Source organism: Macrotis lagotis, chromosome X (genome assembly GCF_037893015.1).
Source record: "Macrotis lagotis isolate mMagLag1 chromosome X, bilby.v1.9.chrom.fasta, whole genome shotgun sequence".
NCBI classification, from domain to species: Eukaryota; Metazoa; Chordata; class Mammalia; order Peramelemorphia; family Peramelidae; genus Macrotis; species Macrotis lagotis.
Window position 1 is genome coordinate 466,363,648 of NC_133666.1, and position 23,140 is coordinate 466,386,787.

The window sequence follows — 23,140 nt, forward strand, 5'->3', positions numbered from 1 at the left end:
ACAAACAAGACTCTCAATCTGTGTCTTTTTTCTGACTATTCTCCATGCCCTTTTCCACTCTACCTACTGGTTGCCTTTGAGTTCCAATTTGAAGCCTTTCCCAATCCCTCTTAATTCTAGTGGATAGAATACCAGCTTGGAGTCAGGAGGATCTGAATTCAAATCCTGCCTCAGACACTTGACACAATCTGTGTGACCTTGGGCCAATCATTTAACCCTGATTGCCTCTCATCCAGGGTCATCTCTAGTCATACTGATCCATATCTAGCCATTGAACCCAGGTGGCTCCAAAGGTGAGGTTGGTGACTTAGCATAACATACCTCATTGAAATCCAGTTCAAGTGCATGTCTTGGCATCAACTCCCTCTTCTTCAAGAATGAAAGACAAACAACATTTATTCTGTATTTCGCTTGTTTGTATAGATGGTTTTTGTTTGCTTGTTGACTCTGAGCTTCCTGAGGCAAGGACTGGCTTTTTTTGGATTCCCAATGCTTAGCAGTTTCTAGCACATGGTAGGTGCTTAATACATTTTTATTGATGGATTAAAAACAAACTTCTTCATTTTTTGCTTCCCAGAAAGGCATGTGGCTAGTAGGTTCAACTTCAAAGGAGAGGAAAAAATGCCTAGATTTGAATTTATTATTCTTATATTCAGTCATTCTCTAATGTATAAGATTTGCAAGTTGTGTATATAGTTCATTCCTTTTCTTAAGAGAAAAATAGTCATTTAATACAGGTTCAACTAACTGAAAAGACATTGGAAAGGAAAAGGTTTTTTAAAAAGAGCTTATTCATGGACTAAAAACAGACGTGACAAAAATCCTTGCAGGTTATTCTGGGAAATGGTCGGTCCAGCATTTTTCAACCTGCCCAGACAGATGCCCATGTACTAAGGAGGGGATCAGGCTTTCTGAAAACATATTCTGCAAAACAGCAGCTAAAATGCCTACTGTTTCTTAATTATAGTCTAATCCAAGACACTGTGTATGTGTGTGTGTGTGTGTGTCTAGGTTTTTCCTTGTTTTTCCTCTTTTTTCTTTTGGTTGCTGTTCACTTGGTTAAACTGATTGGCTCACAGAATGGCAGGCACCTGTCTGAAAGGCACCAAGCTAATGTTAGAAACACTTGGTGATCAGTAGCTGTGCCTCAACAGGGACTGCAGCTGCTTCCTGTTTCCTACGTGCTTTGGACACGTTTGTGTGGATCAGATTCCACAGAAGGAGGGTATAAAGTAATGAGCAGAAAAAGAAAGTTAATGGGTGTACAAGATGCCCGGGTCTGCTATCAGGAAGCTGTGCAGCTCCTAGGGTGCAGATGGCAATATAAGCAGGCAGGAAGATGTTATGTATTAGACAAACCTGGGTGAGGCAGAACTGTCTGGGAGGATTAGTCAAATGAAACAAGGGTTTGCACAAAGTACCTGGGCTTCAGAATGTCAAGAGGAGCAGCCACCTAGAGGAAAAGTATTTCTTCACTGTGCTGCTGAAACCTTCTCTTCCTGTAACTGTAGAGTTCTAGGAAATTTTTCTGTATAATATTTATTTTAAAGTTGAGGGTTTGTTTTATTTATTTTATTTATTTTTGCTTGGTTTTTAAAGATGTGAACAAGTGCAACCAGAGTCAAATGTTTCTTTTGGGGTAGGAAGAACTCAGTAGGAATTATAAATATGTAGTAGAATTGTTTGGATTTTTAATTTTCTTACTTTTTAAATGACTCTTGAATTTTCTGTATGACATATTTATCTGGCAAAAAAGCATGTGATTTTTTGTCTGTTTGGGGTTTTTTTAGGTTTTTTTCAAGGCAAATGGGGTTAAGTGGCTTGCCCAAGGCCACACAGCTAGGTAATTATTAAGTGTCTGAGACCGGATTTGAACCCAGGTACTCCTGACTCCAGGGCTGGTGCTTTATCCACTACGCCACCTAGCCACCCCTAAAAGCATGTGATTTTAACAAAGATTATCTGTATATAAGCACAAAAATTATAGCCACAATCATATAAATACACATATTTTTCCTTTTTCTGCTACTTATCATGCACAGACTCAGTATCATCAAAGGGTGAAACAAAGACCACCCAATATAGGGGAGAATCTAGTCATAATCTTCATCATTCATAAATATTTTGGAAAAAATGATCTGGATACTTAAACGTGATACAGTACTTGCATCAATTCAGATGGCCCCACAGGATACATGGCAAAGTCATTGTCAAAAGTTGTAGACATCTATCACTTGGTTTCCCCAAAGGTGGTGACAAAGTAGTTGTCTGAAATGTTATTCTTTCTCCAGAAACAGACAACAAATGATAAGACTATGATTCCTGGGGGCGGCTAGGTGGCGTAGTGAATAAAGCACCAACCCTGGAGTCGGGAGTACCTGGGTTCAAATCCGATCACAGACACTTAATAATTACCTAGCTGTGTGGCCTTGGGCAAGCCACTTAACCCCGTTTGCCTTACAAAAAATACCTAAAAAGAAATAAGACTTTGATTCCTGTCTCATCTCAGCCATGTGAATAGTCAGATAGCTCAAACATATTCAAGGCACCTTTTCCAAGGTCATCCAAAGGGTAAATCAAAAGTGGAATTTGAACCTGCATCTTCTGATTTGCAATGCCATACCTTTTTTTTGCATGAAACAACCCTACACTAAATGGAAATATTTGATGAGGAAGTAGTGAAGATGATGTCCATTTTCCTTTGGAGCATTTTCCTTAGAGATTTTCAATCCATTAGCCAGTCTCCTAGGCTTGGGAATCCCCTGATTCCAGTGTTGTAACTTAACTCCCATCTTTTTTTTTTCCCCCCGTGTCTTTCAGTATCTGACAGATGCAGGTTGCAGTAGTAAGTACACTTTTGAAAGGAGGTGCCAACCAATAAATGAGATACAGAATGAAAAGTTGTTGTTGTTGTTATAATAGATTCAGATTGGAAAGAATGAATTTGTTATCTGCTTTATCAGTTAGGAAATTCTTTTTCCTAAAAGTGAGGTATGGTTATAGATCTGCCTTGGAAAATTCTGTAGCTAACTTCCTCTTCCCCAAATAAAATACCTATAGACCTTCAATATATGATTTTATAAAATTAAAACTATCCAGACAATCTTGAAGCAAGGAGGTACTCAATGTTCAGAGGATCTAAAGTATTGCAAACTTCTTTTTAAAGTTGATTTTCCGTGGTCACTCCCTAACAAAGAAAGAAAAGAAAATGAATGGTTATTGTAATTTGGCTGTATTTGATATAAGCACACTTCTTTTAAATCTAGGTGATTTTCCTGAGCTTTTCCCCTTTTGTAATTCAGATTATTTAGTTTTTAAGGGAGAACAAAGCACAGGTGATGGAAACAAATGGACCATGCCCTAGAATATGTGGTTCAGCTGTGTGTTATGTGATAGCGATTCACCCTATAAATCATAGTGAACCATGTTGGACTGCTTAGAGACTCAATCAAAAAAAATTATACAATCTCCCCAAAAAGTTCCCTAATTTTCTTTGTGTTTCCAAAAGGTCAAATGCTGCAAATACTGGCCAGATGACACGGAGATATATAAAGACATTAAAGTTACTCTAATAGAAACAGAACTTTTGGCAGAATATGTAATTCGAACTTTTGCTGTGGAAAAGGTAAGCTTTCATTCTTCTTGATGATACTGTAATATTGTAAACATCAATTTTTGCTACAGTAAATTTATTAATTTCTGATTCATCTGGGCTAATTTAAATGTGTTCCTACCAGAAGACAAGAAGCTAACTAGAGGCCTTTTCTACTTCACCTGTATTTTTTGACAACTTCAAACCAATCCCTTTTTGTAAGACAATCCATGTTATATAACATGGACTTTTTAGTCAAGACCTAAGTCCAAATTTTGGTTCAGTTCCTTCATTTGTAAATGGAAATGATAATACTTTAGCTAAGTACCTTATGGAATCATTGTAAGAAAAAAAATTTATTAACCCTAAAATGCTATAGAAATGTTAGTCATTCTCATAGAATTCTATCTTTTTAGTCAACCAAAAAGGGTGTAAATTTCATTAATTTCTCTAGCTATATAGCTACTGTGTATAATGTTTTCTATCTATTTGTTTTTCATCTAGTTGGTGGTGTCTTTCTGGTTTGGAAATGTGTTGGTATATTTTCCTCATGCTCTTTGCCCACCATCATTAAATGTGTAACAGAAAAAGCATAACCAATGTTTTTGGTAATAGATTCATACAAGCATGGTTGAGAAGCAGTTTCACTCTATCTGGGATGTTTTTCTTGCCTTTATTATTTTTAGGCCTAGTTTCCAACACTAAATGTACTAACTTTGGAATAGATAGTGTGTTCTATTATGCATTGCATGTTTCTGGATGTGCCAACAGATCATTGTTTTTTTAAACTATTCCACCAATGTTCACTTATTTGCAATTTTTGCTTTGATTTTGCTTTGCTTTGATTTTTGAGAGGGCCTACTTAGTTTCGCCAAATAACCTTAGTGATTATCTAGTTCAACTAGATAACCACTAAAGTTATTTCTAACTCTAAATCCTATAGGTATGAGGAATTTGAGGTTCACAGAATTTCATTGTCTTGTCCAAGGTTACATAGTTAATAAGTGATGGAGTTAGGATTTGAATATTGGTCTTTCGACTTCAACTCTAATATCATTTCCACTACACAATAGTAACAATAATTTTATTTTTGGATGAAGCACAGCACAACTGGAGTGGTAGAATTAAAGGGAATAACTAGTCATTTGGTTATTCTTTCCTGAACAAATCAAAATTCTCACAATATCTAATGGCACCAAAGTTGCTCCATTGCTAACATACATAAAGGAAGTTGGCTTGCTGCCATACAACATCAAGTCCTGGAATAATAGAACCTGGTTTGCTGAACTTCTTACTATAGTTTGCAGATCCATATTTATTATAGATTCTCAAGTCTGAGAGAGATGTTTATTTTCATCTGTTATTTATATGTATTAAGATTCTTTTCATAATACTTTTAATAAGCACAGGATATTTGGAGACTTTAAAGATTGTGAAGTTCAGGTTGTCTCAGCTCTTTAAGTTCCAAAGTTCATATTTTTATGTTAGTTTTTTCACTTTTTAGTCAGGATTGGAGAAAACATATGGAGGATATTTCTATGGCTCTTGGCAAGAGCATTCATGAATAGCTGCATTAAAATAGATAGGGATAAAAGACCCTAGATATTTGATTTTTTAAAAAAAAAACTTTCATCCAAGAGCCATCACTTAAACACTGAGTTCTTTGAACAATAGTCAGCTTTCTAATAAGCTGAGACTGCTGCTAGAGGGTTTGTTTGTTTCCTTTCTCTCTTTTTTCTTTTTTTTAACCTTTTATTGTCCTCTTCTGCAGTCACAGCTGCACAGAAATGTTTCTGAACTACCCAGCTATTTTAGTCATTTTCTTTTTTTCTCATGAAACCAAGTAAAGATATGATAGAAGGAAGGGAAGATTGGATTGGTCATTAAAGTATTTGGGGAAATCCAAATGATATGTTAGTGGTTTTCTAAAGAAGAGGGGCTGCCCTTGAGCAATCAAAATCTTTATGGAAAACAAATCATGAGCACTTTGTGGAACCATTTGCTTATTTTATGACTTATTTCTCATTAGAAGAGAAAGGAAAAACATACTTTTCTTTTGAAATTTCTATAATTGTGACTCTGTTTGAGGAAGATAGTACAGTAGGGATATCCAAGGTGAAGCACTGAGCTTTTTTATTTTATGAAAAAAAAATTGTGGCAATTTACAGCATATGCAACCCTATTTTGTGTCTACCTATTAACTTGTAAACTTCTATCTATCTAATGAAAGGAAAGACCCCCCAAGCTAAACAAAATTTAAAGACTATATGATGACTATAATCTAAATAAGAGAGTATATACAACATGCCCCCAAAATCAAGTTCAGTTTTTAAATGATTTTTTATTTTTAAGAAAAAAAAATCATTGGTTCTTTAAAAGAGAGAGAGAGATATTGTTGGATTTGGATTTTGTTTTAGGGTGTCCCAAAAGTTTTAATATAGTTTTAAGTTATAAAACTTTATAGCTAAGACTTTGGGACATCATGTATTTATAAACTCTCCTAGATCTATTATGCTATTGGTTGACTCTATCCACTTTCTATCTCTGAAGAAAAGGAAACCAAGAAGCCCATTTGTACAGAAAATATAACCTGTTATTACTGTTTCTAAAAGAATAAGACTTTTCACTGGTCATCTGTTCTAAACAGAGTGGAAGAGCCCAATGGGCATCACTTTTTTGGTTATTTTTCCAGTCTTTAATATTCAAACATTATTCCAAGAAGAGTTCCATAGGTTGCACCAGACTATCAAAGAGATCCATGACACAAAAAAGGGTTAATATTTGGAGTAAAAAGTACTTAAAGCATTTAAATTCCACAAACTGGTAGAAACAATTTAGTTTAGAACTTAGCAGGAATAATTTAATAAAATAGAAAGAAACTAGACAGCAGGATTCCTCCTGCCCCCATTTCTACCATAGCAGCCCTCCTTTCCTTCCTCCTCCAGTTGTATCTTATCTATGGTCTTCCAATAGTCCTGATTTTCTGCTCAAAGGGCCAGTTTCTCTCTCATGATGTTTCTGTCTCTCCCTCTATGGTAGTATATCGGGGTGGTAGGAAGGGAGTCTCTGTTCCCACTGACCCTTGGTGATGACTAAGGGCAACGATGGTATTTGCATATTCTGTCTCCAAATCTCTTCCCTTTTTCCTACCAGTCCACTTTCCCACTCAGTTATTTGATTAAAATTACAGAACTTGGCTAGCCTGGCCATTGAACAAGAAATATAGAATCTATAAAGGGGTCCATAATTAAAGTCTTTTCAACATAGTAACATCTCTAAAACCTAGCCATTACAGTGTTAGCTACATACTTTAATGAGATGTTATTGTATGACTTCAACTTAACCTCTTAGAAACTTTTTTAAAAAACTATTATTTTCACTAAGAATCAAGACATCCATGTTCAGGGTATTTTAAGCAATATCATAATAATACACTCATAGCAAATATCTCAAACAAATCTATTCTTGTCTATCCAGTGTTTCAAAGAACATGCCTCTTGTGAATTTCTCTTCAGTATATAATCATAGATATTTAACTGATGGAAAATTTCAAAAGAATGGAGAAGATGGGGGTTTGTGTCATAAAAAAACCGGTCAGTTCATCTCAGTGTTTTAGGGAAAGAAATATGGGCCCACATTACTTAAGTCTAATTGGATGGTTTAGTGATATTAAGAAAACTTCCAGTGATAAAAATCATATAAAAATAATACCAGGATGCATGTACCAGTCAGTTTTTTGCCCCTCCACAATTTCTAAACTGCCTATGATGGGCAAAGCAGTGGTTTTATCACAAAACTGAAATAAACTCAGCCCATCATCAATATCCAAGTTAGATCTCATTGGTAATAGTGACAGATAGTTTTTATACTCAGGAGGAGCCTTCATAAAACAGGGTAGAAGATCCAAGACATCTTTGGATTGTACTAATCTTAAGTAAGATATAAAAAGATGCCCCACAAATGTTGATGGAATTCCTTTGGTATCTGGTAATATGCTCAATGAATCAGTTCTTCTAGTTGTTTCTGTCCACTTGTTTTCTCTACTATCTCAGGAGAAAAGAATCTAATCTGGCCAGACTACTTTAAAAACTATACATCTGCTAAGGGGAGAGTGGGGGGGGGGGCAGAAGAGGAGTGAGGAGGCATAGGTATGGAATATAGCATATGGCATCGGATTTGTTTTTGATACATCCTCTTAAAGAAAGGTGTTATTGGGGCAGCTAGGTGGCATAGTGGATAAAGCACCGGCCCTACAGTCAGGAGTACTTGGGTTCAAATCCAACTTCAGACTCTTAATAATTACCTAGCTGTGTGGCCTTGAGCAAGCCACTTAACCCCATTTGCCTTGCAAAAACCTAAAAAAAAAGCGTTATAAGGAGAGTTCTAGAGTAGGGGAGGAACATATTAAAAAAAATCTGATATAAGAACAGCTCCAAATTTTTATATAGTGCCTGTTCTGGAATTGAGTTTGCTCTTAAAAAATACTGAGAAACTTAATGAATCTTTTTTTATAATGTTTAACTTTTATATATATATATATATATATATACATATATATATATATACACACACACACACACACACACACTCTAAAGAGTGTGGAAATACATGTGTGTGTGTATATAAATAAACTATTTTTCCTGAAACAAAGAAGAACCTTCTATTCACAGTGCCTTCTCTTTAGTTCCAAGGCCAAGCTTTCTCATCTAGTACACAATCTGCTTAAATTCCATAAGAATAACTTGTGCTTTTTAGTTTTTTATTTTTTCCTGAAACATGTATGATGACTTCTATATACAACTAAAGTTTTGCCTTTCCCGAGTTTACAGCTTAAAAGAAAGATATTGGAAAGATATCTAATTTTCTGAGTACTTATTCAGCCCCTTTTCTTCTTGTACAACTCTCCATTAGATGCCATGATGAGTCAATCACTAGTCTAAAAAAGAGATTGCCAAAGTCATCTAACTCATCCTTACTAGAAGGAAGAAATGTTCTCTACAACTTCTCCAAATGTAGTCATCCAGTTTCTGAATACCTCTGATGGGGAACTTGCTATTTCATTTTGCAAAGCAACTTATATATAGCACAGCACTAGCACTACCTTCTATTCTGATGCTTGTAATGATGTAATTCTTGATATATTCCTCACCTGGATGCTAAATTCTTTGCATAACCTAAAAAGAGGTAACAGATGATGCTTATCAGGAAGGCATTACTATTACTAATACTTATACTACTACCACCACCACTACTACTACCTCTACCACTATCACCATCACCACCAAAAAAAAAAAAGGAAGGAAATCTATCTTAATGTTTAAATTAAATATGTAAGTTGATGCTTTCCAAACATCTTGCCTTTCCCTGTATAAAAAGCTTTCCAAATATCAAAGTGAGAACTGATTTCTTCCCCTCACATGTATTTAATTCTCCAGCAGGTTCTGTTATTTGTATCCTAATTTACCAGTTCCAACAACCTTGGAATTCTCATGTTTGTTCATTTGGTTTTTTTGCTTACTATCATTTCTCCTTTTTTTCCTTCCCACCACTATCAAACTGATGACAGAGAGGAGTTCATGAAATCCGAGAAATTAGACAGTTTCACTTCACAGGATGGCCAGATCATGGGGTGCCATACCATGCAACAGGATTGCTGGGGTTTGTCCGACAGGTGAAGTCCAAGAGTCCTCCTAATGCAGGTCCATTGGTTGTCCATTGCAGGTAAGTAGAAATTTCTAGGTAACAGTGGGCTGGACGGTTTGGGGAGGAGGTTTTTTGGTTGTTTTTTAAGGAAAACGTGGTGGTCTCTTTTCCACATACTAACAGGTTCTTTACCCTTTTTCAGTGCTGGTGCTGGTAGGACTGGTTGCTTCATTGTCATTGACATCATGCTGGATATGGCAGAAAGAGAAGGTGTAGTAGACATTTATAACTGTGTCAGAGAGCTACGATCTCGGAGAGTCAACATGGTGCAAACAGAGGTACGGCCAATTATTATCACCTCTTTAGATTAATTCCATATAGTCTGGAGGCAGAAATTTAAAAAAAAATTAAAACCTAACTAGTACTCTTCTTCCAAGCTTCTATAGGGGGGAAAAAACATACAGGCTTACCTTGTCCCTACCTAGTCTTTTCCTTTGCAGACATTAAAAAGACATCAGGTAAATACAGATTCTTGGAAATAAAGGTTAATAACCACAGAGCAGAACCTAAAATTGCCATATATGTTATGGCTAAGTGGTAAAGTGGAAAGCATCCTAAATCTGAAGTAAAGAAGACCTGGTCTCAGACACTACCTAGCAGTTGCAACTCTGAGCTAGTCACTTGCCTCAGTTTCCTCATCTGCAGAATGGTGATTATAGCATTTACTTTCCAAGGCTGTTGTAAGGATAAACTGAGATAATATTTTAAAATCATTTTACAAATCTTAAAGCAATATATAAATGCGAGCCCTTATTATTATTATTGTCGTGTGGCCTCTGCATTAAGGAAACAGATGTCATTGTACAAGCACATAGTATAATTCCATTCTATTATTACTTTAAAAATAGTAGTTACTAGGGGTAGACTGAATCAGACCATTGGTCATGTGTCCAATAGCCTTTAGAGGAAGCCCTCCAGGACTTGCAGGGAACAGTAAAGACCTGTCATCCCAGAAACTGCAATGCCTGGCCTGGCAATGGAATGTGTCTGGTTTGTGGAGGTCATCCAAGCTTGCTTAGCTATAAAATTAAATGCAAGGTGCCTGGGGCAGTTACATTCTGGAGATAAAGGCCTCAGTTCATGTCCCCTAGTAAATGCAAATTTGCATTAATCATTTCATCTTATTAACTGTGTGTCAGAACACCTGAAAATTACACTTTGAAATGGCTTTGAGTGGCAAGGTAAATCCAAATTTCCTTGTAAACTAACAGAAAGAATACAAGAAAAAGACTTTAAATGCTACTTTTTGGAATGGTGATTACTTTTTTTTAAGGATAAATGTTATGTAGAAGATACAAAAAAAATTGGAAAGTGTATGATCCTACTTATTTGCAGGGGCTATTAAAAAGTAGTGGAAAGCTCCTAATAGTCAATGCAATAAACCATTAGTTTGGACAAATTTGGACCAAATCTGTATAATCCAAATTGTAAAATATTTTTAAGGAATCAGATTTTAAGTTCAGAAAGTCATAAACATGGTGTTTCCAAGTTAAGATCATGTCCTATTTGCTTTAATGAAAACTTATGGATTCTCATCACATTAATTGATATTTATACGAGTGTCACTATATTCTAAAAACAGATTGGAAACCTCAGAATGTCTTCAAAAGCATCAAATAAAATACGCAGGATTTCAAAAAAAATCACAATTATGAAATATCATTATCAAAGTTCTGGGTTTTGTTTTAGAACACCTTTCTCTGGCCTCAGACACTTAATAACTACCTAGCTGTGTGGCCTTGGGCAAGCCACTTTAACCCTATTGCCTTGCAAAAAAAAAAAAAAAAAAAAAACACCTTTCTCAACAAGGTTTCTCTCTAACTTCTAAGAATCCATTATTTATGTTAGTATTTTTAAAATGACACTAGCTTTTCAGTCTTCTCTATCTACATTAAATTATCTTTTTTTCTCTCATTACTATCTGATTTAATCCACCCTCAGGAGCAGTATGTATTTATCCATGATGCCATCTTGGAAGCCTGTCTTTGTGGAGATACATCAGTCCCAGCTTCCCAGGTTAGGTCTTTATACTATGACATGAACAAGCTGGACCCTCAGACAAACTCAAGTCAGATAAAGGAAGAATTTCGGGTAAGCCACATAAGCTTAGGGGTATTCCCCCTCCCCAAGGATCATTCCAAAATCTGATTTATGGAAGGTTCCCTTCCCCTGTTAGTCCCTGGCCCACTTGACCAACAGAACCAGTTTTTCCTCTTGGAAGGACAAAGTCATGTAATAGATTACCTTGTTGAGGTCTTCAATGATACTTAGTAGTACTTCCATATGATATTGCAGCTTAGGTTCTTGGTTTCTTTCCACACTATTTTCCTCCTAACAGACAGACCCCTGCGTAAGTATTCTTGAGCCTCTGGGCAAACTTTGTTCCTCAGACTCTAAACTTTTAGCCATGTGTCCTACCCTAGTCATACTTCAAACTGAGTCATGTCAAGATCTACCGTAGTGACCTTAGCTGGCCCCCACTTCTAATATCACTGAACATTTTCAAAGAAAGTTAAGGAATATAGAGTATTAGAAAGAAAAGCTTGACCTATTACTTATCTGTCTAAGTCCACCTCATTTTTTTACTTTATTTATCTAGTGTTTAGCACATAAGTGCTTAATATATATTTTCTATTCATTCATTTTTATTTCTTTTTAGCTTTGTTTTTTAAATTCTGTTAAAAAATTTAAATTCCATTAAAAAATTCTATTCATAAAACAAATAAGAAAAAGGTTTCTTATAAAACTGCCAATCTTTGTTACACACTTTGCTTTTTGTAAGTATATAATAAGTTCAGTGTATGATTGTCAAAGTTATCCTGGTTGTCTGTTTCCCCCAAACTCCTTTCTGTTCCTTCCATACATTTTCTCTTAAATGCTTTAAGTGATTTAAATGCTTTAAATGACCTTTTCTTTTCTGTCCCTTCTATCATTAACCTTCTCTCTTCCTATCCACAAAACAATCTTAACTGAACAAAAAATGAAATTCAAATAATAAACATTTTCAAAAAAAACTTTCATATACATATATAATGCATGTAAACATTTTATATGTGTGTGTATGTGTATGTATAGATATATGAATATATTTGGTTTGTTTCTGATTTCTTTTAATATCAAACCCAGAACTGATCTCCTATACTAAATGTCTCTTTCTTTGGTAATATAGACTTTAAACATGGTTACTCCAACTTTGCGTGTGGAAGACTGCAGTATAGCACTTCTACCCCGAAATCATGAGAAAAACCGATGTATGGATATCCTACCCCCTGATCGATGCCTGCCCTTCCTTATCACAATTGATGGAGAGAGCAGTAACTACATCAATGCAGCTCTGATGGATGTAAGCCCTTCTTATCTATAGTAAAAAAGAATAAGCCTTTACCAAACCAGGAGCTACAAGAACAGGAACCAAAAGAGTTTTTTCTTTCATCCTCTCCATTTGTTTTATTTTTTCCCAAAGACACAAAATATTTTTTTAACTGATGAATTCAAGATCTCACATATCAGTTATGTCAAGGCCAAGGTTGCCCAGTACCTCAGAGACAGCCAATGCTGGCAGGCTGATAAATGAAACATGTCTAAGCCACTTTTTCTCACACTTGCATTTTTAACTCTCCAGCCTAAGAGTGATAGATACCTATTAAATCACAGAGGCAGCAAAATAGGATAATGTGGTTTGCAGGATTATTTCAGTTCTTTTCCCTTTAATTTTGACAGTAATTAACAGGGATTGGGGGGCAGGGAGATGGAGATGGCCTGTCAGTATAGTACACAACCCATTACTTCCTGTCAGTCTGTTTACTTCTAACCGAATGAGCATTTGCAGTTCAATGATGAAAAAAAAGAATGAATATTTATTTTAGTGCCATTATAGCAATTTTAATACTATTGGTATGCTTTCAGTAAAAAAAGGCACTTAAACTTGCTTTAAGCTCTCCTGAGCTATAAAGAGCATCTGTAACATTTTATAGCTGGAGTGACTAAAACTCTCACACATATTTTTTTTTTTTTTTTATTTATTTATTTATTTTAACTTTTTACATTCATTTTCACAAAATTTTGGGTTCCAAATTTTCTCCCCTTTTATCCCCTCCCCCCACCCCAATACACCAAGCATTCTAATTTTCCCTATCACCAATCTGCCCTCTCTTCTATCATCCCTCCCTTCTCTTGTCCCCATCTTCTCTTTTGTCCTGTAGGGCCAGATGACTTTCTATTCCCCATTAACTGTATTTCTTATTTCCTAGTAGCAACAACAATACTAAACAGTTGTTCCTAAAACTTTGAGTTCCAAATTCTCCCCATCCCTCCCTCCCCACCCATTCCCTTTGGGAAGGCAGGCAATTCAATATAGGCCATATCTGTGTAGTTTTGCAAATGACTTCCATAATAGTCGTGTTGTGTAAGACTAACTGTATTTCCCTCCATCCTATCCTGCCCCCCATTGTTTCTATTCTGTCTTTTGATCCTGTCCCTCCCCAGAGTGTTGACTTCAAATTGCTCCCTCCTCCCATTGCCCTCCCTTCCATCATCCCCCCCCCTTGCTTATCTCCTTCTCCCCCACTTTCCTGTATTGTAAGATAGGTTTTCATACCAAAATGAGTGTGCATTTTATTCCTTCCTTTAGTCGAATGTGATGAGGGTAAACTTCTTTTTTTTTCTCAGCTCTCCTCTTTTTCCCTCCACTAAAAAGTCTCTCCTGCTTGCCTCTTGAATGAGATATAATTTACCCCATTCCATTTCACCCTCTTTCCTCCCACTACATTTCTCTCTCACCATTTACCTTAATTTCTTTTAAGATATGGTCCCATCCTATTCAATTCACTCTGTGCTCTCTGTCTCTGTATGTGTGTGCATGTGTGTGTGTGTGTGTGTGTGTGTGTGTGTGTGTGTGTGTGTGCTGTGGTCATTCTGTTGCTCAAAGACGTTCCTCATTGACAGTCCAGACTGGCTAATTAGTTTGCCATTTAAGATCCTTTACAGTCTGATGTCCTCTGACCTTTGCAGGTTTACATTATCTTAAGTCATCCTGGAGTATTCCATATTCCAGTCAAAATTCTCTTCTTGCTGTCCCCTCAAACTCATCCAGGGCTTCCTGGGTCTCTTCCTTTATTCACGATGCTATGGGCATGAGTTAAGTTTTTATTTTCCCTTCTCTCCCACTGAAATTTACACCTTCTTGAAGACCAGGGTCTAATCCTACCTCTTAGGTGAAGACTTCCCTGACCCCCTGTAACTAGAAAGGATCTCTCCATCCCCTGAACTCATAGTTCCTTCATAACTATGGGACACACATATATTCTATTTTGTATTCTAGTTATTTAGTTCAACAAGCATTTGTTAAGAGCCTACTGTGTGCTAGGCTGTGGACGTGCAAAAACAAAAACCGAAATAGTTTTTGCCCTCAAGAGACAGGCTTATTGAGGGAGAAAGTCATTCTGAGAATCAAATGAGATAATATTTGTAAAGTGCTTAGCACAGTGCTTGACACATAGTAGGTGCTTAATAAATGCTTATGCCCTTCTCCCATCCTTTATTTTTGTAAACTTCCAGATGTCAGTGAATAGAGTGCTGCACTTGGAATCGGAAAGACCTGAATTCAAAGCTGGCCTCAGGCTCTTACTGGCTGTAAGACCATAGACAAGTCACTTCAGCACTCTGCACCTCAGCTTTCCTATCTGTAAAATGGAGGCAATAACAGCGCCCACTTTCTAGGGCTATGCATGATTTTCATTAACCTCTCTGTGTCTCAGTAGCCTTCTCTATAAGAGGAGGAGATTGGACTTGACGATTTCAAAGGTCCCTAAGCCTATGGTTCTATGTTTATTGGGTGAATGAATGATTATCTAAGAGTTTTAAAAGAGGCTGATTGTTAAGTTTCCTGTTCTTTTATTGAGAAAGAGGTATTTTATCATGGTGAACCAAGGCCAGAACAGCTATTGATAATGATGATATGACTCAATAAGTATTAAGTGCATGGAATGTTTTCCACCCTATCCTTGTTATCAAATATGCTGTAGCATTAGGGTGATTTACCAAGGTAAGGCTGTGGTGTATTTACAAACATGACTGCCAGCTAAATGGATCAACCTCTTTTCTTTCACGTTTTTCAAAGCTTGTTGACTTGAGCTTTTTCTCTGTTTGCTTTTGCAGAGCTATAAACAGCCTTCAGCTTTTATAGTCACTCAACATCCCTTGCCAAACACAGTCAAAGACTTCTGGAGACTGGTCTTGGACTATCACTGCACTTCTGTAGTCATGCTAAATGATGTGGATCCAGCCCAGGTAAGTTCCAACAGCCATTTTTGCAAAGGCCAGAATCAGGGGTGGCAAGCCTGCATCATTTAGTTTATTACATTTGAGACATCACAGTGTAGCATGGGTAGTAAACATCAGGTCGAGAGTCGAGGATCTGGGACCCGTGAAGCAGAGGAGTGCTGTTAAGAATAAGGCACGTACCCAGTTTGAGAAAGCAAGCACATTAAAACTAGATTAGGCAAGGCAAAATGAGGGTAGGGAAAGACGAGTCAGAAACCAGGACTATAGGACAAGACCCCTGGGAGTGCGTGTATCAGAAGGCAGGACACCGCGGTTGGCTCCAATGCTGTCAGGAGCCAGGAATTGAAAGAACAAAGTAACACAAATTGGAAAATAGATATAGGGTGTCAATAATTTAAAACAAAAAACCAGGTAGCTATTTGCCTTAATAATGTTTCTTGTATCAGCAAGGACCAAGTTCCCAGTGTAGCGATCTGAGGTTTGCATGTGGAAATAAATGAGACCACCAGGCAGGAAGGTGAAGGAAGTAAAGGAAGAATATAATTCCTAACTTGGTTTGCCATGCTCCTCTGGGAGATACATAGATCTGGATTTGGAATCAAAGGATCTGTCTTCAAAACGTTCCCCTGCCCTTTACTGCCTGTATGACCTTGGGCAAGTCACCTTCCCAAGTGTCAGTTTCTTTCTCTTTAAAATGAGGACTAGACCTTTAAAGTCCCTTCTGGCTCAAAAACCTATTGATTATCCATGATCCTAGTTGTGAGGTAGGGCACTTAAGTAGGGCAAGGTGAGAGAGGTCTTCCCTTCCTCCAGTCCTTGTTTGGTGGGTTTCTATCTGCTTCTTCACAGGGACATTAAAAATCACCTCTCCAAATGTCTCTAACCCTTCCTATTATGTTACAGTTTTAAGGCTCTGTCATGAAAGCTCGTTAATGAAACTTTAACAATAATCCTTGTACTTGTGAAGTTCTTTTTTGCTTAAGAAGCTTAAATGTTTTATAGTCTTTCTCCAATTGATTTTCTCAGCAGGCTAGATTTCCCCCATTTGTAAAGGCAGTCAGACACTGAGGCTCAAAAGGATTAAAGGATTTGTCTGGAGTAACATCTGAAGGTAGAACCCACAGTCCTAATTCCTCAGGTCATGGTTCTTTGGGTTAAATTGCCCTAAATCTGAAAACTTCCCCCACCTCTTCCCTCCCATCCACTTTCCACCCTTAGTAATAATCACATAGGGGCACATACTTGTTTTATTTATTTATGACCTTGGGCAAGTCACTAACTCCTCTGAGTCTCAGCTTCCCATCTGTAAAGTGGGAGCGATAATATTTGTACAACCTATCTTGAAGAGTTGTTTTCAGCAAGCATTATTAAGCGCCAAAGAAAGATTGTTCCTGCCCTCAAAGGTTATATTCTAGGAGATGAAGATAACATAAAAAAGAAAGTTGAAAGGGGAGGAGGCGTGGGGAATGCTCAGGAACTACGGTAGAGGAAGAAATCTAAAGAGTCAGGAGCTGAGTTAAAAAAGAATGTGGCTGGCCTGGGCCCTTCCTAAAAACGAAAGTTCTAAGAGAAACTAATCTATCAAAGGAGATAACAGATATAAAGGATACTATAAAGCAGTATATAAATTCCATATAAAAATATAAAATGTCATACATAAAATAAAGACAGTATATAAATGGAAAGAGCACTGGACCTCATGTCCCCAAAATCCAGCTCCAATCCCTTAGAGCTCTCACGTGGTTGACCTGGGAACGTCACCTCCCTGAGATTTATTTTCCTCATGCAGTGGAGGAATCTGTGATCCTAACCCTGGCACCCCTGGCACCATCTACTTCACACAGTTCTTCTAAGAATCAAGTGATACATAAATGCTTTGTTGACCACCTGCAAAGGTGTTATCAATGCTATTTGTTTAGAATAATTCCCTTTTTTGACTGGCACAAATTCTAAACTATATTAGAACATTGCTTTCTATCCAAGTCAATTAAAAAGAAAAGACTTGGAGTCTTTGACGTTCTCTTTTGAACAGGTATCTGAATTCTAGGCATTCATCCTAGGCGCTAAATGTCTGAGCCCGTAACACTCATCACCTACTCAAAGAATGGTAGGGAAAAAAAGAACTTCAAACTTGTATTCAGGACACAGAGGTGATTTTCAGAGTGTAGGAAAAGAGACTCTGGGGAGTCAGTCTTTTAGGAAACGCTAAATAGAGCATTTAAACTTAAAAGCTGTTGCAATTGTACAAGAATAGCTCTTGACTTCTTTAAGTATTTATAGGTCCAGTTCATGGAAGTGTTATGCACCATTAAAGCCATTTTCTACACAGTTTACTTGGGCAAAGCATGGAATGCAGTATGTCAAGAGCCAAACCCCAACTTAGGAAACTCATATTTCTCCACTATGAGTAAAAGACAGGCTTTTGATTAGGAAGCTAAACTGAGAGAGCAAGTGAAAATCAGAACCAGCCCTATCAACAGAAAACCAGGCAGAACAGCTGAAATGTGCATGGTACAGGTTTCATCACTGTCTCAATACCCCATCATGATGCCTATTAATTTTAACAGTTGGTATGCTGGGGTATCAAAAAGAGAAAATAAATATCAGCATACTGTAGTTCTTACATAGCAGCTTTACAAATAGATGGAAAGAGTGTTTAAAATAAGTAAATACAGTTTTTTGTCATTTTAAACTATTGCAGCACAAAAGTTACAACTATAACAACAAAAGGTGTTTTTCATTTTCATTCTTAATCAGAAAATCTAAGGCTTTCCCTTGACTACAATGGATAGATATGTGCCAGGTGGTCCATTTTTGCATATAATATATAAGATTAAAATTGACTTTTTTGAATCTTAAGAAAAAATGTAGAGACCCTGTGATAAATAGCATCCATTTTAAAGATTCAACTGGTGTGTTTTGTAAATGTATGAAAACCTCTGTCATCTGCTAAACATGTTTTACCTGAGACTACTTAATATGCTTTGTAACTTCTCCAGCCACCACAGAAACAAGCTATAAAAATAAGGCTTTTAGATTTACCTTCCCTATATCCATACCTCAAAAAAAATTGTTTAGATGTCATAAGATAAAGGTTAATGAAAGCCCTAGGAGAGCCATTGGCATGCATTATTTCAAAATTCAGATATCGAAATTCAGATTTTATGTCATAATCATCTCTGAGAATTCCAAGCAATACCTTTTCATGTTTCCCTTGCTTAGAGGAGGTCAATGGGACCCTGGATTGGTAGCTTCCTTGCCCAGAGGCGGTTATATGGACCTGGAGTCAGAAAGTCTTGAGTTTAAATCCAACCTTGAGATGCCTTTTAGCTGTTTGACCCTGGACAAGTCACTTCACCTCTGTCTGCCTCAGTTTCTTCAACTGTAAAGTGGGGATAATAATATTACCTATTTCATAGGATTGTTGTAAGGATCAGAGGACGTAATATTTGTAAGCACTTGACCTAGTGTCTGGAATACAGTGAGTGCTTAGCAAATGCTTATTTAACCTCTCCCCTTTCCTTCCACTGACTTTCTTTGAATCTCATCTATTAGTGGAGCCTTTGAAAAACCTAAATCTCCCCACACAATGCCACTCCAGACTGAATTCATCAGTGCTTTAGATTTAGGCAAAAGAAGTAGACTTATAAGTGTAACCTCAGAGATTAGTCTTCCAAACCTTTAAAAATTGTGTTTTTTAGCTTAAAGCTGCTTCCACAGTGGCACTGTTGGGTAGGCACTGCCGTGCTCCTGTAACCACACAGATATGAATCTAGGAAGATCTTGACCTGCTCATAAAAATATCCAAAAATCAGTATTGACTTCTGATCCTGGTTAAAAAAAATCCTTCCCCCAAATAATTATCAGTTATGGTGCTGTCCCTACAGGGTGTGCAGAGGCTTTGTTGTTAAGAGATATGTGTGGGTCTCTTAAGTCTTTTAAATATTGTCATTGAAGTTAATGGGAACTCCCCAGAGCTGGATAGGCACTTCTATTAGCATACAAATGTATTTGGGGATCCCTGGATTGCTGTGGGTGGACAGTATCTGCTCAGCAGTTTTAGTAGAATTATTGCTGTCTGGTACATTTTGAAACCTCTCTGCAAAGCTGATGTAGTAGTATTGTTGCTACTATTAGTATTAACAATGATAATAACCACCTTGCTTTTGTATACTTCTCAAAACCCTTTCCCATTTATTATCTCATTTGAGATAATGTGTAACTAACCAACCAGCTTTATTTGGAGCATTTGTGGAAACTTCAACAACCAGATAATTTAGCTTTCTTTGCTTTCTCAATGGAAAACAGTTATGAATATACACTGAAGCTTCCTACTGACCTGAAGTATAAATGAAGTTGATCTGATGTTAGAGTTGGCCCCAGGCAAAATCATGAAGTAAAAATGCAGCCTCCCCCCCCCCTTACTCTCCCAGATTCCTAGGACATCCATGGGATCTCTGACAGTACCCAGATGTCTTTCTTCCCCTTCTTTTCTTATCATCGAGACTTAGTTCATGTACACTCCATTCCAAAGGGGATCACTTTCATCTAGTTGTCCCCTTGGAATCTAGTCCAGGTCTAAAAGAGGCCGTTCCATTGATTCAAACTCTTATGAACCATTGATACTGTTCAATCATCCATTCAGTGATGTATGACATGAACTGTGAATAGCACACCAGTGCTGTCCATGGGTTTTTCTTGGGAAATTATGTACCATAAAATTCAATAAAAATAGTGTTCTAAGGAGAAATTAAAAATGATGTATTTTCTTTCTCCTTCTATGATGTGATGATTGTGTACTGTATTTTTAAACTAATTTTATTGAAATTTTTTTTCTATCACATAAATTTCCCCTATATCATTTCCCTTACCCCCTCATAGAGTCATCCCCTATAAAGACATATCTTAAAAAAAAAAGAGAGAGGAAGAATAGAATAAATTCAACAAAATTAATCAATAAATTGAAAAAAATCTGATAATACATAGCAGTCCACATCTGTGGAACCCCACTTCTGCAAACAAAGGAGGAAGGAGGTAAAAGAACTTCTAAAAGCAGTAGAAAGGATATTGATTTAGACTAAAATACTACTCCTATTAACCCTTTCCTCAGTTACCAAGGCAAAAGACTTTTCTAAGACTTTTCTAAGTCAGGAAGGCATTCCCCAAGGAGATGCAGAAGCTATGGGACAAAATCTGATACCCTGGGCCAGATAGTTAGGAGGCACAGTGGATAGAGCCCTGGACCTGAATTCAAATTCAGCCGCAGATCTTCACTACCAGAAACTCTGAGGTTTTTCCCTCCCAGATTGAAGTGATTTTTTTTTACTAGATTAAAAAAGGCTATTCTTTATCTCATTTCTTATCTCATTACTTGCTGAATGGGAGTTGCATGGTCAAACTGAGACCTGGGAAAGAGTTCAACTTAAAAAGGTCAGTCTCCCACTGCATCAGAGGCCATCCCCAGTCCTCCTGATTCATATCTGGCCACTGGACCCAGATGGCTCATGAGGAGAAACTGAGACTGATGACTTTCCACAGCACCCTCTCACTCAAATCCAGTTCTTGCACATGTTGTGGCATCTCTCCCTGATGTCAAGACCTTTTCAAAAACAAAGGACAAGCAACAAATGAGTTATATAGTCCTGGGAAAGTGACTTAGTCTCTTTGCCTCAGTTTCCTTATCTATAAAATAGGAATAATAATAATAGTTTCCACTTCAGAGAGTTGTTGTGAGGATCATATTAGTAAGTATCTGGCACCTATTAAGCCCTGTTATAAATGTCAGCTATTATCATCATCATCATCATCATCATCATCCTTATCATTATCATCCCAAAGAGTAGGGATACCAAATAGGCCTTACCCACCCCACCCCCCAGCTAGCATAAAACAAGTAGTGCTCTTATCCCATTTTCAGAAGGAAGGAAGGAAAAAAAGGAGGCAAGAAGGAGGAAATAAACATTAAGTCTTATAATGTTCCGAGCTGCAAGACTGGTGACATAGTGGGTAGAGCATAGGGCATGGAATCAGGAAGATTTATACTCATGAGCTGAAGTCCAGCCTCAGACTGTGTGACTTTGGACAAGGGTCCTGGTTACCTCAGTTTCCTCAACTGTAAAATGAACTGGAAGAGAAAATGGCAAACCACTCCAGTATTTTTGCCAAGAAAACCCTACATAGGGTCAGGAAGAGTAGGACACAACTGAAACAACTCAATAACAATGATGTGCCAGGAATTAGGGTAGGTGCTTTACAAATATTATTTTATTAATCCTTATACCAACCCTGACATGTCAGTGCTAAACCAACCTTTAAAAAGAGTCTGATAATTAACCATCCTCAAGTTTTAAGATCAAATAATGATCCTAAAGTACTTTCCTTTCCCAAAGGTATTTACTTTTAAAAGGTAGGATCTGTGGAATCAGTGATAGCCTGGTGGGTAGAAGGTATGTTTGAGCAGAGCCTAGTCTTCCCTGTGCCCTTCAGACCATCATCTAGATAGCAACCCACTAGTTTTATAGGGCAAATCCATCAGTGTTCTCTCAGAAGGGAAACTTCTCCCTTAGAAATTATGCTCCTCCTAGATGACCTTTGTTTCATAATCAGCCATGAGAAGTCAGGACTTCTCAGAAACCTGAAAGTACACTGGAGCCATCAATACTCAGTAAAAAGACTCCTGGCTAAGGAACTCAATTTTTTTTGTCTTTAAAATGAGAAAGTTTAATTAAATAGCAAAAGAATAATGTCAGATGAGTTTCTTAGAAATTTAGAGTTTTTGTTCCTGGATTTATATACTTACTACAAGTATTAAATAGCAACTGAAATTTAGAGGGACATTGAGAACGAACTTATGATGACATTTAGAGGGGAAATAAGTTTATCATCTATGCCAAGACTGAAAAATGAGAAGAAAAATGGTTTTTAAGGAAGAGATAATTTCTAGAAGTATAGAATGTAAAACTGGGAGGGGAACCTTAATGGCATCACCTCCCTGATATCAAGTCCCCTTCAAAAACAAGGGATGAGCAAACAAATGAGTTTATGTGAACCTGAGAAAGTGACTTAGTCACTTTTCACTTAGTCACAAAAATTATCTTGTCTAGGCGAGGGTTCTTAATCTTGGATGGATGAACTATGGAAATATTTCAAGAAGTCAAACTTGGCCTGATGATACTTTGGTAATCATAATTCAATATAATTGATCTCCTTTGTAATTCTGTGTGTCATATCTTGTGCATTTAAAAACATTCTTCTGAGACAGGATCCTAGGCTGCAACAGACTGCCAAAGGGATCTGTCCCATGAAAAGAAGTGTTGAACCCTCTTATTAATCCAACCTCTTTAGTTACAGATTTTTACAGATAAAGAACTTGATGCTTAAAGTGGTTAAAATGATCTTCCTCAGATTTAAACCAAAAGTATCCTGGTAAGATTCAAATCACAGTATCTTGATCCCAACTCTTGTGTTCTTTCTACCATATCACTTGTTGATCTTCAAATACAACATGTATGTAAATGTATGTATAGCCTTCAGAATAATAAGTATATTTGATTCAGAAAATTG

At 37.0% G+C, this 23,140-nt stretch overlaps 1 protein-coding gene across 1 annotated transcript in view; it reads left to right on the forward strand.

Annotated features, from left to right (window-relative positions):
* Positions 1–23,140, forward strand: part of PTPRM (protein tyrosine phosphatase receptor type M) — a 1,090,562-nt gene that overhangs the window by 1,049,336 nt on the left and 18,086 nt on the right. Inside the window, exons 23-28 of the mRNA XM_074202077.1 lie at positions 3,509–3,625; positions 9,159–9,313; positions 9,438–9,573; positions 11,237–11,386; positions 12,465–12,638; positions 15,452–15,627. Coding sequence (XP_074058178.1) covers positions 3,509–3,625; positions 9,159–9,313; positions 9,438–9,573; positions 11,237–11,386; positions 12,465–12,638; positions 15,452–15,627 — 908 coding nt within the window. The remainder of the gene's footprint in view (positions 1–3,508; positions 3,626–9,158; positions 9,314–9,437; positions 9,574–11,236; positions 11,387–12,464; positions 12,639–15,451; positions 15,628–23,140) is intronic.